Genomic DNA, 18534 nt, shown 5'->3' on the forward strand with positions numbered 1-18534 from the left:
ATTAGACTAGCAGACGAGCATTACGATTCGGGAGGGAAGCATTCATTTCCGACTAATGTCAGCTCGTCAGTGGAGGAGACCGCTGCTATTACATGTAGTAATCTCCTCCACAGTATGGGAAGAAGTGATCACTAATGCCATCTCTCCTCCCCATACCGAATCATTATTTGCCGGCTGCAGGATGTGGTTAGACAGCATGATCTGCTGCCGGCACTTTAAGGGTGACTTCACATTCGGCAGATTTGCAAGCACATGGATTTCTGCAAGCTCCATTAAGGTAAATGGAACTGGTTTTTAGTCGCAGAATTTTCTGCCACCAAATCTGCCACGTGTGAAGGCACCCTTAAAGAGAACCTGTCAACTTTATGCTGACCTCACTGAGGGCAGCATAAAATAGTGACAGAAATGCTTATTTCAGTGGTGTGTCACTCATGAGCTAAAAGTAAATCTACCTGAGAAGAGTCATGGTTATTCATAATCTCCTGCACTCCTGCCCATCTGCTGATGATTGGCAGTTCTCTCCTAAAGAGAGATAGGGAGAAAACTAGGTAGAAGACTGTCAATCAGCAGGTGGGCAGGGAGAGTAGGAATTTATGAATACCCATGACTCTTCTCAGGTGGCCGTGACTCTTTTCCAGGCCCAGTCTTCAATGATTACTTTTAACTTTTAAATGACAAGCCTCTGAAATCAACTCACCTGTCAATACTTTATGCGGTCGTTAGAACGGGTAGCATAAAGTTGATAACAGGTTCCATTTAAGCCTCATTCACATTCTCATTCAGTGTTTTGGTCAGTGATTTCCAACAGTGATTGTGACCCAAACCCAGGATTGAAGCCTCCACAGAGATAAGATATAAGGGAAAGATCTGCACTTGTTCTGTGTTCAGAGCCGCACCTGGTTTTGGGTCAAAATAACTGATGGAAATCACTGACCAAACACTGACTGTGTGAATGAGGCATTACACAGGCAGATCATCGCTATGAGCGTTCCTATGAATGCTTGTTAGCCATGATCTGGCTGACCCTCGGCCAGTATAATACAGGCCTTAGACAGGCTGTCTAGAATTGTCGGGCTGATTATCGGGAACGAGTGTTAGTGTGAACAATCATTCCTGATAATTGGTCTGTGTAAAGGTGTCGCAGATAACCCGATGAATGATCAAAACACATGCGAATAGGATGAAATCATCGTTCATGTATAAACCTAAATCATTATTTATGGGCAGTAGAGTGCCCTGTTTAAACAGCGATCTGCAGCCCAGAATCAATGAACTTGCATAGGGGCGGGTGATGGCAGTAGCCATCGCTAGTCCTCATTCATTTATACAGTTAATGTTCCTTCCTGATAATTGCCTACTAAGGCCTCTTTCACACTTGCGTTGTTGGGATCCGGCATGCACTTCCGTTGCCGGAGGTGCCTGCCGGATCCGTAACAACGCAAGTGTACTGAAAGCATTTGAAGACGGAACCGTCTTCCAAATGCTTTCAGTGTTACTATGGCACCCAGGACGCTATTAAAGTCCTGGTTGCCATAGTAGGAGCGGGGAGCGGGGGAGCGGTATACTTACAGTCCGTGCGGCTCCCGGGGCGCTCCAGAATGACGTCAGAGCGCCCCATGCGCATGGATGACGTGATCCATGTGATCACGTGATCCATGCGCTTGGGGCGCCCTGACGTCACTCTGGAGCGCCCGGGGAGCCGCACGGACGGTAAGTATGCTGCTCCCCTGCTCCCCGCTACACTTACCATGGCTGTCAGGACTTTAGCGTCCCGGCAGCCATGGTAACTATTCAGAAAAAGCTAAACGTCGGGTCCGGCAATGCGCCGAAACGACGTTTAGCTTAAGGCCGGATCCGGATCAATGCCTTTCAATGGGCATTGATCCCGGATCCGGCCTTGCGGCAAGTCTTCAGGATTTTTGGCCGGAGCAAAAAGCGCAGCATGCTGCGGTATTTTCTCCGGCCAAAAAACGTTCCGTACCGGAACTGAAGACATCCTGATGCATCCTGAACGGATTACTCTCCATTCAGAATGCATTAGGATAATCCTGATCAGTATTCTTCCGGCATAGAGTCCCGACGACGGAACTCTATGCCGGAAGACAATAACGCAAGTGTGAAAGAGCCCTTAGTTGGTGTGTGTAAATGTGACTTAACTCTGTATTAACTACTGACTGGCTTACTTTGAATTTCCTGGTCATTATACTATGTGTCATCTCCAGTAGAGACGAAGTGCAGTGTAATGAACAGGAAGCATAGCTTGCATGGAGCACCATCTCCTCTTCATACAGATGATCGGCAGGGGTGTCAGACATCCCCCCCAGATCAGATATTGATGACCTATCCTATTGCTGCACAAACCCTTTAAGTGTTCAGGTTTACTCCAGCAGAGGGTGGCATAAAAACTAGAGCAACATTTCTAGACATATTTAAAGACTTAACAAACAGCTTGTGATGTTGTGGTGCAAATAACAGCAATCCAGAATCAAGCAAAACTGACCTCAAAAATCCCCCTCATAAGCTCCACTTAGATGCCTCATTCACATGTCACTGTTTTGGTCAGTGATTTTCATCAGTGATTGTGAGCCAAAACCAGGATTGGAGCCTCCACAGACATAAGGTATAGAGGAAATATCTGCACCTGTTCTGTGTTTAGAGCCGCACCTGGTTTTGGCTCACAGTCACTGATGGAAATCACTGACTGAACACTGACGTGTGAATGAGTCTTTATGCACATTGTGTTCGACACGAGCACTTTGGTGCTCGATAAACACTATCGATATGCTTGTGTGCTCTACCGAGCACAATGGAAGTCAATGGGAGAACCCCAGGCACCCCCCAGTCAGAAGAGGGTGTCTGGTTCACAAAAAAAGGTTAGAAATTGCTGGAAACCCCATCAAAATGGCTTGGAAACAGCATTAAGAGGTTGGCTGGATGCGTCTTGGACTCCTATTATCTATTACATACAATAGACAACCACTCAAACGCTATATGCCAAAAGCCAGGTATGTGGAAATCAACAATCTATCCATGAGACAGATATCAGTCAGCATACCTTACAATGGCAGCCTTGTGCACTATGAGACATTCCAAACCAGCTCTCATCTGACTGAGAGCCAGTAAGCCTCAAAGTTGCTTTACATCTGTTGGATGGCTTGGGTGGACCTGCACACCTAGATCAATATCATTAGGGTGACAAAAAGTTTTCCGATTGCCCTAACATAATATTCAATAACCTTTGTATACAGTTTTGTCATGTAAAAACGAATTTGCATAAACATGGGCATATGGGAAAGACATGCAAATGAGCAGAATCTGTCTTGTTTTTCAGCTGAAAAACCATTTGCAATCTACACTACTCAAACAGCGCCATCTATGAGTCATGAACAGCGCCATCTATTGGTTTAATAGTCTTAAGACAAGACTATTATACTAGGAGTCTTATGACAAGACTATGAAGCCTGCGCTAACACTGAGGTGTATATCGGATTGCTGCTATCATTCACACATCTTCTAGCACTTTATCTGCGGTAATATAAGCTTGCTAGGGTGTATCTGAGGACTATTTCCCTGCTTGTAATGACTCATGAACAGCGCCATCTATTGGTTTCATAGTTTTATGACAAGACTATGAATCCAATAGATGGAGCTGTTCATGAGTAGTGTAGATCGCGAATATTCTAATTGTGAATTTTTATTGCGAATTTTCCATGCAAAAGGCTGAGTGCTACATGGTGTGTAGACTCTGTTGAGAAGGGTGCCCCACTTACTAGCGCCACAACAAGATGAACAGCGCCATCTATTGGTTTCATAGTCTTATGACAAGACTATTAGACTATGAGTCTTATGACAAGACTATGAAACCAATAGATGGCGCTGTTCATGAGTAGTGTAGATTGCAAATTTTCAATGCAAATAGTTTTTTAGCTGAAAAACAAGGCAGATTCTGCTCATTTGCATGTCTTTCCCATATGCCCATGTTTATGCAAATTCGTTTTTACATGACAAAACTGTATAGAAAAGTTATTGAATATTATGTTAGGGCAATCGGAAAACTTTTCGTCACCCTAATGATATTGATCTAGGTGTGCAGGTCCACCCAAGCCATCCAACAGATGTAAAGCAACTTTGAGGCTTACTGGCTCTCAGTTAGATGAGAGCTGGTTTGGAATGTCTCATAGTGCACAAGGCTGCCATTGTAAGGTATGCTGACTGATATCTGTCTCATGGATAGATTGTTGGTTTCCACATACCTGGCTTTTGGCATATAGCCTTTGTGTGGTTGTCTATTGTATGTCATAGATAATAGGAGTCCAAGATTCATCCATTCATCCTCTTAATGCTGTTTCCAAACCGTTTTGATGGCGTTTCCATCAATTTCTAACTTTTTTTGTGAACCAGACACCCTCTCTTTTTCAGAGCAGGGGGTGCCTAGTTTGATGCTCGGGTCTTCCATTGACTTTCATTGTATTAAATTGTACTCTAGCACCCGCAGTATTCGGCCGAGCACTGCAATTTGCCGAGCATAGCGATGCTCGAGCCGAACAGCATGCTCGCTCAACACTACTGGGCATCAGTCCATAGAAAAGACGTATTACAGCTGGAAAAAATACAGATAAGAGTGACTAAAATAATAAGGGGCATGGAGGGTCTTAGTTATGAAGAAAGATTAAAATAATTGAATTTATTTAGTCTTGAGAAGAGACATCTAAGGGGGGACATGATTAACCTATACACATATATAAATGGGCCATACAAAAAATACGGGGAGAAACTGTTCCATGTAAAATACACTCAAAATACAAGGGGGCACTGCCTCCGATTGGAGAGGAAAAAGTTCAGTCTCCGGAAGCGTCAAAGCTTCTTTACTGTAAGAACTGTGAATCTCTGGAATAGACTTCCTCACGATATGGTCACAGCAGGAACAGTGGACAGTTTTAAAAAGGGTTTAGACAAATTCTTAAAAGTAAACATTAATGCTTATGAAAACGTGTAGAAATCTGAGCCTCACTTCCTTCTGGGATTCGCGTCCCCATCTATCCCTTGGTTGAACTTGATGGACTTATGTCTTTTTTCAACCGTGCTAACTATGTTCAAAAAATTATTAATACCAGGCGGAAAGCTTAAAACAGAAAGTGAAAGTTTTTTCAATATAAGGCTACATTCACACGACTGTATTAATGAGTCCGCAACCGCTCCGCAATTTTGCGGAACGGGTGCGGATCCATTCATTCATACGGGGCCGCAAAAGATGCGGACAGCACACCATGTGCTGTCCGCAGCCGTACTTCAGTGCCCCGGCCCCGCAAAAAAAATAGAACATGTCCTATTCTTGTCCGCAATTGCAGACAAGAATATACATTTTCTATGATAGCAGCGGCATGTGTAGTCCGCAAATTGAGGAACGCACATGGGAAGATATCCGTGTTTTTCCTAATAGGCATAATCTTGGCAAATTTAAAGTTAGGTACATTTGGATTTAGCACAAAACCTCTTACAAACATGTTAGGCCTCCTGGCACTGAATATTTACGAATATTTTTATGCCAACTTTTGGCGTCAAAATAGTCACAAGACTTTTTGAATGCCTGTGAAGCAATATTTTTTCACACAGGCGTGTTTGTGCCAGTTGGGAGTGGCAAGGGAGTGATGGGGATGTGGCTGGGAACTTTGACTCCGACACATTTACTGGGGGAGAATTATCAAAACTAGTGTAAAGGAAAACTGGCTTAGTTGCCTATAGCAACCAATCAGATTTTACCTTTCATTTTCCAAAGGAGCTCTGAAAAATTAAAGGTGGAGTCTGATTTGTTGCTATGGGAAACTAAGCTAGTTTTCCTTTACACTAGTTTTGATAAATCTCCCCTAGCAAATGTGTATGGAAACAGGCATAAAAGAGTAGTAAAAACTACTGTAGTCAGGGGCTGTAGTACTTTTTACTCCGGGCACATGGACTGCCGGCAGTGAGCCTAATTTTTCATGAAGCCTCATAATAAAATAGGCTTTTTCTCAGCCAGCGCAAGGGAAAAACAAAGACTGGCATTTTTGTAAATGACCCAAATATTTCAGCCTCACGGTTTTTTAGGGGGTTCAATATGTTAAGTCATTTCAAAGAATGAAAATAAATCAATATAAGAACTAGATCTTAAAGGGGTTGTCTGGGATTTTTGTTATAGGAGGTTTGTCAACTGAACACTAAACTTTGCATTGCTATAACTTGGACCCATCCTCTCCATACACAAGCTTCTATGGATTGTATGAAACATCACATTGCAAAGTAGAGCGCCATAGAGTTGAATTAACATGTATGCCACTAATCAAATAGGGGAACATAGACCCTTGTTCAAGTGATTAGCGGGGCCCCAGTGATTGGACCCCTGCCGTTCAGATACTTATCTCCCCTATATGTCTTGCAAAAGGTACAGTAAACAATACCAATCATACCTCAACAAAACAAGTTCATAATGGTTTAATATTTATGTAGAGGTTGTCAGGAGATAGAAATGGCATTAGGCCGCCTGCACATGTGTGCGGGAGAAGACACATAAGATCCGAGCATTTCTGCAGCATATCCGCAACTATTATTCACAGATTTTGGTGTGGATTAGATGCAGATTTTCCGTAGATCTGAACCTTCATTGGAAAACGGTGAAACATATTTGACATGGCAGGTCAATTTCCACACAGAAAAAATTAGCAACGTGTATTCTCAAACAGTTTGCTGGTACAGTACTATGCTGCAGTTTTTCTGCACAAAAATCCATGCAGAAAAAACACACGTGATCTGCATTGTGTGCAACTGGCCTTATAGAAACATGTTTGAAATGCTGAATAAACTAATATTGTCTCACCTCTCTCTCGAATGAAGTAAGCCAAATACAGGTCTAGTTCTTTTACAGAGACACTAATGTGGTGTGGCTGCACACACAACTGGGGGTTTGAGCAGTGAACTGCTTTCACAAGTCTCTCTCCATCCGTGCTCTCCAATGGAATGCCTTTGAAAAGGATTACCATAACAAGATCCAACCTCCACACCTTATCTGCCTGTCGTAGACAGTCTATTCTCCTCATCTTGCCCTTCTGGTCCGGGTTTGAGAGGACACAACTGGCTGCCTTCTTTCCAGTAATAGATAGCACAAAGTCCTCCCGAAACTCTGGCCTGATATCTTTGCGAAGCTTTGCTAAAAGACGTGATGCCCATTTCTGCTTAACCTCTGCTTTCTCGTTCAACAGTTCATCCTTTACACCTCGCTCTTCCTCTTTAGTCATTTTTTTCTCATGTTTCTTGAAATATTTTCTTTTTCGTGCCTGAAGGTTGAACCAGGTGTAGGCAAAAGCTCGTACATGAGGGAGTAGGGCTTCAATAAAAGGGTGAAATTCATCCTGGGTGGGAAGAGTGAAAAATTACCATTAGTCGCCATATGTAGAACAGCATTTTCAAAAAGGCCACTTATACTTATTTATCATCAGTATTCATAAGCCAAAACCAGGAGTGGTTCCAGAACAGGTACATATCCTTCCATTATATTTTTATTTGCAGTTTCCATTCCTGGTTTTGGCCTCATCAGCGATCCACAGCCCCCGGCCGTGTGCACCACGCATCACGGATGCGCACCCATTACCTTGAATGGGTCCGCAATTCCGGCGATGCGGAACGGAGTCATGGAACGGAACACCGGAAGCACTACGGAGTGCTTCCGTGGTGTTTCTTTCCGTTGTTCCGCACCGCAAATAAATATGACATGTCATTTTTTTGCAGTGTGGACAGACCACGGAACCATTCAAGTTGAATGGTTCGGCCCGCTGCACGGATGTTGCTCATGCATTGGGGACAGCAATTGTCGCACAACGGCTGTGTGCATGAGGCCTTTGGCTTACAAATACTGATGCAAAATTCAATGTGAAAGTGGCTTAAAGGGGTTGTCTCACCTCAGCAATTGGCATTTATCATGTAGAAATTATTTAATCTATTTTAACTAGCTACAATAAAAAATTGCATCCCGAATGCATGTCAGAAATGCACTGTGTGCCAGCACCCCTTGGCCTCTTGCACACGACCGTATGACTTTTTTTCGGTTTTTCGTTTCAGTAGTGTTTCCATTCCGCTTCCGTTTATCTGTTCCGTTTGGTTTCCGTTTGTGATCCGTTTTTTGCGGATTGCAAATGGAAACGGAAGCATACAATAATGTTTAAACAGTAAGTACACAAAAAAATTGGGCTGGGCATAACATTTTCAATAGATGGTTCTGCAAAAACGGAACGGATACGGATACTGAAGACATACAGATGCATTCCATATGAATTCTGTTTTTTTTTGGCGGAACCATTGACTTGAATGGAGCCACGGATCGTTATTTGTGGGCAATATTAAACATTATTGTATGCTTCAGTTTGCGATCCGCAAAAAGCGGATCACAAACGGAAACCTAACGGAATGGAAGTGGAAAAACTATTGAAACAAAAAACAGAAAAACGGATCCATGAGAAAAAGAACCGCAAAATACTGAAAAGGCCATACGGTCATGTGCAGGAGGCAATAGAGTCCATTCAGAAATGCAAGTTTGTGAGGCACATTTACTAACTAACCTGCTTTTTGCGCCAGTATTAGTTTCTCACTTGCGCTACCATAGGATTCAGCTAACTTATGATAAGGCATGCGTTATAAATGAGGCATATAGCAATCCTTGCACCTGGCCAAAAAAACTACAACAACAATTACGATTGCTTCTAGGCGCTGCATTCCCTTCAAACAGCTGATCGGTGGGGACCCCACTTATTTTATATTCATAACCTATCCTGGATAGGTTATATGTCCATCCAGTTTAGCCTGTTAGGGCTCATACATATGAATATATTTTTTTTTCCGTATCCGTTCCATTTTTTTAAGGATCCAGATTCACTACAATGGGGCCACAAAAAAAAAAATTTAATTACTCCGTGTGCATTCCATGTTCGCATGACCGTTCCGCAAAAAAAAAAGAACATGTCCTATTATTGTCCGCATTACAGACAAGGATAGGACTGTTCTATTAGGGGCCGCCTGAATGTACACGACCGGTATCTGTGTTTTGCAGACCGCTTGAGCACTTAACCTGAAAGTTGATCCAGAGGAAGGCAAAAAAACTTGTGATGTAACATAGTAACATAGTACATAAGGCCGAAAAAGACATTTGTCCATCCAGTTCGGTCATCCTGCAAGTTGATCCAGAGGCCGGTAAAAAAAAAAAAACTGAGTTAAAAGCCAATTTTCCCCACTTTAGGGGAATAAAAAAATTCCTTCCCGACTCCAATCATGCAATCAGAATAACTCCCTGGATCAACGACCCCTCTCTAGTAGCTATAGCCTGTAATATTATTACACTCCAGAAATACATCCAGGCCCCTCTTGAATTCCTTTATTGTACTCACCATCACAACCTCCTCAGGCAGAGAGTTCCATAGTCTCACCGCTCTTACCGTAAAGAATCCTCTTCTATGTTTGACTATAATGTGGATGGGGGCGGAGCTCCGGCGCAGTACGGCAGTGCAAAGGCCGCCGGACTAAAAGTACTGCATGTCCGACTTTAGTCCGGCGGCCTCTAACCGTGAACTGCCATGCTGCGCTGGAGGTCTGCCACCATCCTCATTATAGTCAAGGGGGACGGAGCGGCGGTTCGGCGGCAGGATGGATCCGACAGAGTGAACAGCCTGTCGGATCCGTCATGCCGCTAGTGTGAAAGTACCCTAAAACTTCATCTGCCACTTCTCTGCCCAAGCCTCCAATCTATCCAGATCCCTCTGTAGTAGTATACTGTCCTCTTCAGTGTTAATTACTTTACACAGTTTAGTGTCATCTGCGAAAAATTTTATTTTACTGTGCAATCCTTCTACAAGATCATTAATAAATATATTGAAGAGAATAGGGCCCAATACTGACCCCTGAGGTACCCCACTAGTGACAGTGACCCAATCTGAGGCCTAGTTCACACAAACGTGTGTGATCCGTGGCCGTATTGCGGCCCACAAATTGCGGGCCGCAATACGTCAAGTCTAGAACTTAGCTCCTCATAGAAACTGATTAAATTAGTTTGGCATGACCGATCCCTCATGAAGCCATGCTGATATGATGTTATTTGCTTATTTCCGTTGAGATGCTCTAAGATAGAATCTCTTAGAAAACCTTCAAACAGTTTACCCACAACAGATGTTAAACTTACCGGCCTATAGTTTCCAGTCTCTGTTTTTGGACCCTTTTTGATTATTGGCACCACATTTGCTATGCGCCAATCCTGTGAAACATTCCCTGTCAGTATAGAGTCCGCAAATATCAGAAATAAGGGTCTGGCTATGACATTACTTAATTCACATAGGATACGGGGTTGTATGCCATCCGGTCCTGGCGATTTGTCTATTTTAATCTTTTTAAGTCGCTGTTGTACTTCTTGTCAGACAGGACACTTTTAATGGGGAATTTATTTTTACATTCAGCATTTCATCTGACAGTTTATTTTCCTCAGTGAATACACTGGAGAAAAAAAATATTTAACAGTTTTGCTTTCTCCTCGTCGCTCTCTGCCACTCCCCCCTCATTACTCTTTAAAGGGCCGACACCTTCAGATTTCTACTTTTTAACATTTATATAATTGAAGAACATTTTAGGGTTAGTTTTACTTTCTTTGGCAATTAATCTCTCAGTCTCTGGTTTGGCCGCTTTTATTTGTTTACATGTTTTATCGCTTTCTTTACAGTTCTATTTATCCACATTTATCCACATTGGTTTCCTTTTGTTCCTTAACCTTTTATTCCCATATGGTATGTACCTCTCACAATGAGATTTTACTCCTATTAGTAATTTATTATTGTTTTTAGCTCCATGTATCTCTACCCACAGTGACTCCACATGTTCATGTCCCTCACTTATATCTTCCCAGAGTATGGGCTTTAGACAGGACTTTACATAAAGGCAGACCCCTCCCCCTCTCCGATTTTGACGATCCTTTCTAAACAGACTGTAACCTTGTACAGTCGTGGCCAAAAGTTTTGAGAATTACATAAATATTGGAAATTGGAAAAGTTGCTGCTTAAGTTTTTATAATAGCAATTTGCATATACTCCAGAATGTTATGAAAAGTGATCAGATGAATTGCATAGTCCTTCTTTGCCATGAAAATTAACTTAATCCCAAAATAAACTTTCCACTGCATTTCATTGCTGTCATTAAAGGACCTACTGAGATCATTTCAGTAATCGTCTTGTTAACTCAGGTGAGAATGTTGACGAGCACAAGGCTGGAGATCATTATGTCAGGCTGATTGGGTTAAAATGGCAGACTTGACATGTTAAAAGGAGGGTGATGCTTAAAATCATTGTTCTTCCATTGTTAACCATGGTGACCTGCAAAGAAACGCGTGCAGCCATCATTGCGTTGCATAAAAATGGCTTCACAGGCAAGGATATTGTGGCTACTAAGATTGCACCTCAATCAACAATTTATAGGATCATCAAGAACTTCAAGGAAAGAGGTTCAATTCTTGTTAAGAAGGCTTCAGGGCGTCCAAGAAAGTCCAGTAAGGGTCAGGATCGTCTCCTAAAGAGGATTCAGCTGCGGGATCGGAGTGCCACCAGTGCAGAGCTTGCTCAGGAATGGCAGCAGGCAGGTGTGAGCGCATCTGCACGCACAGTGAGACGAAGACTTTTGGAAGATGGCCTGGTGTCAAGAAGGGCAGCAAAGAAGCCACTTCTCTCCAAAAAAAAACATCAGGGACAGATTGATCTTCTGCAGAAAGTATGGCGAATGGACTGCTGAGGACTGGGGCAAAGTCATATTCTCCGATGAAGCCTCTTTCCGATTGTTTAGGGCATCTGGAAAAAGGCTTGTCCGGAGAAGAAAAGGTGAGCGCTACCATCAGTCCTGTGTCATGCCAACAGTAAAGCATCCTGAGACCATTTATGTGTGGGGTTGCTTCTCATCCAAGGGAGTGGGCTCACTCACAATTTTGCCCAAAAACACAGCCATGAATAAAGAATGGTACCAAAACACCCTCCAACAGCAACTTCTTCCAACAATCCAACAACAGTTTGGTGAAGAACAATGCATTTTCCAGCACGATGGAGCACCGTGCCATAAGGTAAAAGTGATAACTAAGTGGCTCGGGGACCAAAACGTTGACATTTTGGGTCCATGGCCTGGAAACTCCCCAGATCTTAATCCCATTGAGAACTTGTGGTCAATCCTCAAGAGGCGGGTCGACAAACAAAAACTCACTAATTCTGACAAACTCCAAGAAGTGATTATGAAAGAATGGGTTGCTATCAGTCAGGAATTGGCCCAGAAGTTGATTGAGAGCATGCCCAGTCGAATTGCAGAGGTCCTGAAAAAGAAGGGCCAACACTGCAAATACTGATTTGTTGCATAAATGTCATGTAATTGTCGATAAAAGCCTTTGAAACGTATAAAGTGCGTGTAATTATATTTCACTACATCACAGAAACAACTGAAACAAGGATCTAAAAGCAGTTTAGCAGCAAACTTTGTGAAAACTAATATTTGTGTCATTCTCAAAACTTTTGGCCACGACTGTACATTAACTGCACAGTCATAGCTATCACCCAGCCATGTTTCCGTTATTCCCACTATGTCATAGTTCTCCTCATACAGTCTTGTGAAAAAATTAGGACACCCTTTGAAAGCATGTGGTTTTTTGTAACATTTTTAATAAATGGTTATTTCATCTCCGTTTCAACAATACAGAGAGATTAAAGTAATCCGACTAAACAAAGAAAACTGAAGAAAAGTCTTTTCAAGATCTTCTGTAAATGTCATTCTACAAAAATGCCTATTCTAACTGAGGAAAAAGATAGGACACCCTTGCCCCTAATAGCGAGTGTTACCTCCTTTGGCTGAAATAACTGCAGTGAGACGGTTCTTGTAGCCATCTACCAGTCTTCGACATCGGTCTGAGGAAATTTTACCCCACTCCTCAATGCAGAACTTTTTCAGCTGTGAGATGTTTGAGGGGTTTCTTGCACGTACAGCCCTTTTCAAGTCACCCCACAGCATCTCAATGGGATTCAAATCTGGACTTTGACTTGGCCATTCCAGGACTCTCCATTTCTTCTTTTTCAGCCAATCTTTGGTTGATTTACTAGTATGTTTTGGGTCATTGTCATGTTGCATGGTCCAGTTCCGCTTCAGCTTTAATTTTCTAACTGATGGTCTCACATGTTCTTCAAGCACCTTCTGATACACAGTAGAATTCATCGTGGATTCTATGATGGTGAGCTGACCAGGTCCTGCTGCAGCAAAGCAGCCCCAAACCATGACACTTCCACCTCCATGCTTCACAGTTGGTATGAGGTTCTTTTCTTGGAATGCTGTGTTTGGTTTACGCCAAACATGTCCTCTGCTGTTGTGTCCAAATAATTCAATTTTGGACTCATCTGTCCAAAGAACATTATTCCAGAAGTCCTGGTCTTTGTCAACTTTATCGCTGGCAAATGTCAGTCTGGCCTCGATGTTTCTCTTGGAAAGCAAAGGTTTCCTCCTTGCACACCTCCCATGCAAGTTAAACTTGTACAGTCTCTTTCTGATTGTAGAGGCATGTACTTCTACATCAACAGTAGCCAGAGCCTGCTGTAGTTCTCGAGATGACACTTTAGGGTTTTTGGATACTTCTTTTAGCATCTTGCGGTCTGCTCTTGGGGTGAACTTGCTGGGGCGACCAGTCCTGGGCATGTTGGCAGTTGTTTTGAAAGCCCTCCACTTGTAGACTATCTTCCGGACAGTGGAATGGCTGATTTCAAAATCTTTTGAGATCTTTTTAAATCCCTTCCCAGACTCATAGGCTGCTATAATCTTTTTTCTGAAGTCCTCTGACAGCTCTTTTGCTCTCACCATGGTGCTCACTCTCACTTCAACAGTCAGGAGCACACCAAACTAAATGTCTGAGGTTTAAATAGGGCAAGCCTCATTCAACATGCAGAGTAACGATCTACTAATTATGTGCACCTGGTGTGATATACCTGTGTGAGATCTGAGCCAATTTAAGAGGGAATACATGTGAGGGTGTCCTATCTTTTTCCTCAGTTAGAATAGGCATTTTTGTAGAATGACATTTACAGAAGATCTTGAAAAGACTTTTCTTCAGTTTTCTTTGTTTAGTTGGATTACTTTAATCTCTCTGTATTGTTGAAACGGAGATGAAATAACCATTTATTAAAAATGTTACAAAAAACCACATGCTTTCAAAGGGTGTCCTAATTTTTTCACATGACTGTACTTTACTAATTCCAGTTCACCAGTTTTATTAGTCAGGCTTCTGACATTAGTATACATACATTTGAGAGGTTTATGTATATTTTTTACCCTACACCTTTCCTTCTGAACTGTTCTAGTCTCTCCTTCCATTCCTCCCCCAGTCCCACTACCTTGCCCCCGATCTCTATCTGCACTATCTTCCCATCCTATAATGTAATTACCCTCCCCCCCAGTCCCTAGTTTAAACACTCCTCCAACCTTCTAGCCATCTTTCTCCCCAACACAGCTGCCCCTTCCCCGTTGAGGTGCAGCCCGTCCCTATGTAGAAGCCAATTTTCCTTATTTTAGTGAATAAATTTCTTCCTGATTGAAGCAATTAAAATAATTCCTTAGATCAACCAACCTTCTCCAAAATTCTAGTAACTATAAGATGCAATATTAACACACTCTAGAAAAACATCAAGGCCCATCTTAAACTCTTTTAGCGAGTTCACTATTAGAGATGGCCTTGCGGTTCACCCAGCGGTCATTTCGCGGCGAACTTTGCGTGTTCGCGATACGCCGAACATGCGAACATATGGAGATATTCGCGCCCGCCATATTCTTTTACATTGTGAAGAACGTTGACCCATGACACATCCATCAGGTGGTACAGGACAGCCAATTGAGACGTGTCAGCACATAGACATACCCCCTACCTTATACATAAACCTGATCTGGCCGCCATTTTACATTCAGTGTTTTGCCAGTGTAAAGAGAGGTTGCTGTGTGGAGCAGGGACAGGCTGTTAGGGACACCAAACGCTAGCTAATAGGGCCACAAAAGTCCTTTTAAGGACTGGTATACGTGTGCTATCGATAGGTATGATACACAGAGGGGTGCAATATACTTATAATATACTTTTATTTGTCAAAAACACATAGATCTACACTCACCTAAAGAATTATTAGGAACACCTGTTCTATTTCTCATTAATGCAATTATCTAGTCAACCAATCACATGGCAGTTGCTTCAATGCATTTATTGGTGTGGTCCTGGTCAAGACGATCTCCTGAACTCCAAACTGAATGTCAGAATGGGAAAGAAAGGTGATTTAAGCAATTTTGAGCGTGGCATGGTTGTTGGTGCCAGACGGGCCGGTCTGAGTATTTCACAATCTGCTCAGTTACTGGGATTTTCACGCACAACCATTTCTAGGGTTTACAAATAATGGTGTGAAAAGGGAAAAACATCCAGTATGCGGCAGTCCTGTGGGCAAAAATGCCTTGTGGATGCTAGAGGTCAGAGGAGAATGGGCCGACTGATTCAAGCTGATAGAAGAGCAACGTTGACTGAAATAACCACTCTTTACAACCGAGGTATGCAGCAAAGCATTTGTGAAGCCACAACACGCACAACCTTGAGGCGGATGGGCTACAACAGCAGAAGACCCCACCGGGTACCACTCATCTCCGCTACAAATAGGAAAAAGAGGCTACAATTTGCACGAGCTCACCAAAATTGGACTGTTGAAGACTGGAAAAATGTTGCCTGGTCTGATGAATCGCGATTTCTGTTGAGACATTCAAATGGTAGAGTCCGAATTTGGCGTAAACAGAATGAGAACATGTATCCATCCTCTGATGGCTACTTCCAGCAGGATAATGCACCATGTCACAAAGCTCGAATCATTTCAAATTGGTTTCTAGAACATGACAATGAGTTCACTGTACTAAAATGGCCCCCACAGTCACCAGATCTCAACCCAATAGAGCATCTTTGGGATGTGGCGGAACGGGAACTTCGTGCCCTGGATGTGCATCCCTCAAATCTCCATCAACTGCAAGATGCTATCCTATCAATATGGGCCAACATTTCTAAAGAATGCTATCAGCACCTTGTTGAATCAATGCGACGTAGAATTAAGGCAGTTCTGAAGGCAAAAGGGGGTCCAACTGAAAGTCAGGGGCCTAGGGGCTAGGGGGTTACTATGGCCATTTTTTATATAGGGTAAGGTTCCGGACGGGGTTGATTTTATCAGGGCGGGTGGTCTGTGATTAGGCTATCAGGGCCAGAATAGCACCCCCCTGTAGGGCAATATCAGGGACAGTTCTTTGCCCACCCTGTCCTTCAATACCACATCATCAGCCCAGGGATAGATGTTTTTTGCTTTCCCTCCGGGATTCATGGATGTGCACTGGAACCCCCCGGATTGTTGTAGGACATATGGTTTCTGATTTGGTGCTGCCGAGACCTGATTTCGTGCCGCCGAGCGTTTGTTATTGCCTACCACATCTATGCTTTTTACTTAACTTTAATTTATTTTAATTTTGAGGGATATTTTTTCCATTCACACTTCCGCAATATGGGTCCGCATCCGTTCCGCAATTTTTCGGAACGAGTGCAGACCCATTCATTTTCAATGGGGCCGGAATGTGCTTTCCGCATCCACATTTGCATTTGAGTTTCCGCAAAAAAATAGAACATTTCCTATTCTTGTCCACAATTGCGGACAAGATTAGGGATTTTCTATTATACTGCCAGCGATGTGCGGTCCGCAAATTGCGGAATGCACATTGCCAGTCTTTATGTATATTCTAATGGATTGTGTCATGCCCTGCTCAGGCTATGTGCGGAGGTCTGACAGATTAGCAGCTCATGTCTAGCCTTTTGTTTTGGAGTCAAGCTAGATCCGCCTCCCTTCAGGTGCACTGGGTGGGGTCGTTGAGTTTAAATCACACCTACTCCCAGTGTTCCCTGAGGGTTATAGCTTCTGTCTGGATCTGTGTATGCAAGGAAGGAAGGATTGGCTGTTCCTGCTCAGAAAGATAAGTTGGTTTTTTGTTCTGTTGTGGTTTGCGGTCCAGGCTGTTAGAGAGACGCCTGCCCCTCCAGGTTCTGAGGGAGCAGGCTGCCTCTATTCCCCTGTCACCATCTCAGGGATTTTAGGGTATTCCCAGCCCAGGCACGAGGACACATTATTTCCACCTTAAGGGTCTGAATGTGGGCATAGCAGTATAGGGAGAGCTGGTAGGGATTTGTCAGGAGGTGACCTTGATCCCCAGCTTCTCGCCTAGAGACTTGTTTGTTTATCTTTCTGTGTATCTTACCCTGTCCGCCGTGACAGATTGCCTTCCTTGTACAATGTTATAATATACTTTCTATGTTAGAAAGTATATTATATTGCATTTGTGTTGTGCGGCAGTTGTGTGCGATTCTGCAGCGATACTGCAGGTATATAGAGGGACAAGCGTTATTGGAACAAATCATTTCTACTGGTACTAGTCACCCCCCAAAAAACTGATTGAAGTGGGGTGTTATATACCAATATACTTTCTTTATAGTGCATTTGGGTACTGTATAGTGCATTTGCGCATGCGAGTACGCGAAAATCATATTGCTGATATTTTGCATCGAAAAAAAATTATGAATGGAGATCGCAAATTCGAATAATACATCTGGTATGTCACTGTCCATGCTGTGGGACTATTTGGGCACTTCTAGTAATTATTTCTTGGCTGCAAATATGAGCTGAAGGTTTTTCAGGTTTGCCTGCCATTAAAATGAATGGGACCCGCCGCGAACCGTCCCGGCAGATGTTCGTCCATCACTATTCACTATCACAACTTCCTAGTTCCATAGTCTCACTGCTCCTACAGTAAAGAATCATCTTATGTTTGTGTAGAAACCTTCTTTCCTCTAGTCCTGTGATGGCTAACCTCTGGCACTCCAGCTGTGGTAAAACTACAACTCCCAAGATGCACATTTGCTTGGCTATTCTCAGAACTCTCTAGAAATAAATGGAGCATGCTGGGAGTCATAGTTTCACCACAGCTGGAGTGCTGGAGGTTAGCCATCACTTCTCTAGTCGCAGAGGATTTACCCTCATCACAGTCACAGTCACAGTCCTGGGTATAAATAGATCATGGGAGAGATCTCTGTACTGCCCCCTTATGTATTCATACATAGTTATTAGATCGCCCCTCAGTTGTCTTTTTTTTAAACTGAATAACCGTAATTTTGATAATCTTTCAGGGTATTGTAGTTGCCCCATTCCAGTTTTTACTTTAGTTACTGTCCTCTAAACCCTCTCCAGCTCTGCTATGTCTGCCTTGTTCACGGGAGCCCAGAACTGTACACAGTACTCCATGTGTGGTCTGACTAGTGATTGGTATAGTGGCAGGTGGCATAATCTTATTGGTCTTAGCAACAGCTGCCTGACATGGATTGCTACAGTTACAGTAAGTCCTTTTCCATGTCAGTGTTAGGGCTCATGCACACAAATGTATTTTCTTTCAGTGTCCGTCTGTATTTCCGTT

General features: G+C 43.0%; 1 protein-coding gene across 3 annotated transcripts in view; it reads right to left on the minus strand.

Annotated features, from left to right (window-relative positions):
- Positions 1–18534, minus strand: part of NFIC (nuclear factor I C) — a 650631-nt gene that overhangs the window by 526614 nt on the left and 105483 nt on the right. For all 3 annotated transcript variants that reach the window (XM_040417755.1, XM_040417754.1, XM_040417753.1), the window contains one exon: positions 6851–7382. In XM_040417755.1, the coding sequence (XP_040273689.1) occupies positions 6851–7382 (532 nt within the window). The remainder of the gene's footprint in view (positions 1–6850; positions 7383–18534) is intronic.

The sequence above is a fragment of the Bufo bufo genome, chromosome 2, assembly GCF_905171765.1.
Source record: "Bufo bufo chromosome 2, aBufBuf1.1, whole genome shotgun sequence".
Taxonomy (NCBI): domain Eukaryota; kingdom Metazoa; phylum Chordata; class Amphibia; order Anura; family Bufonidae; genus Bufo; species Bufo bufo.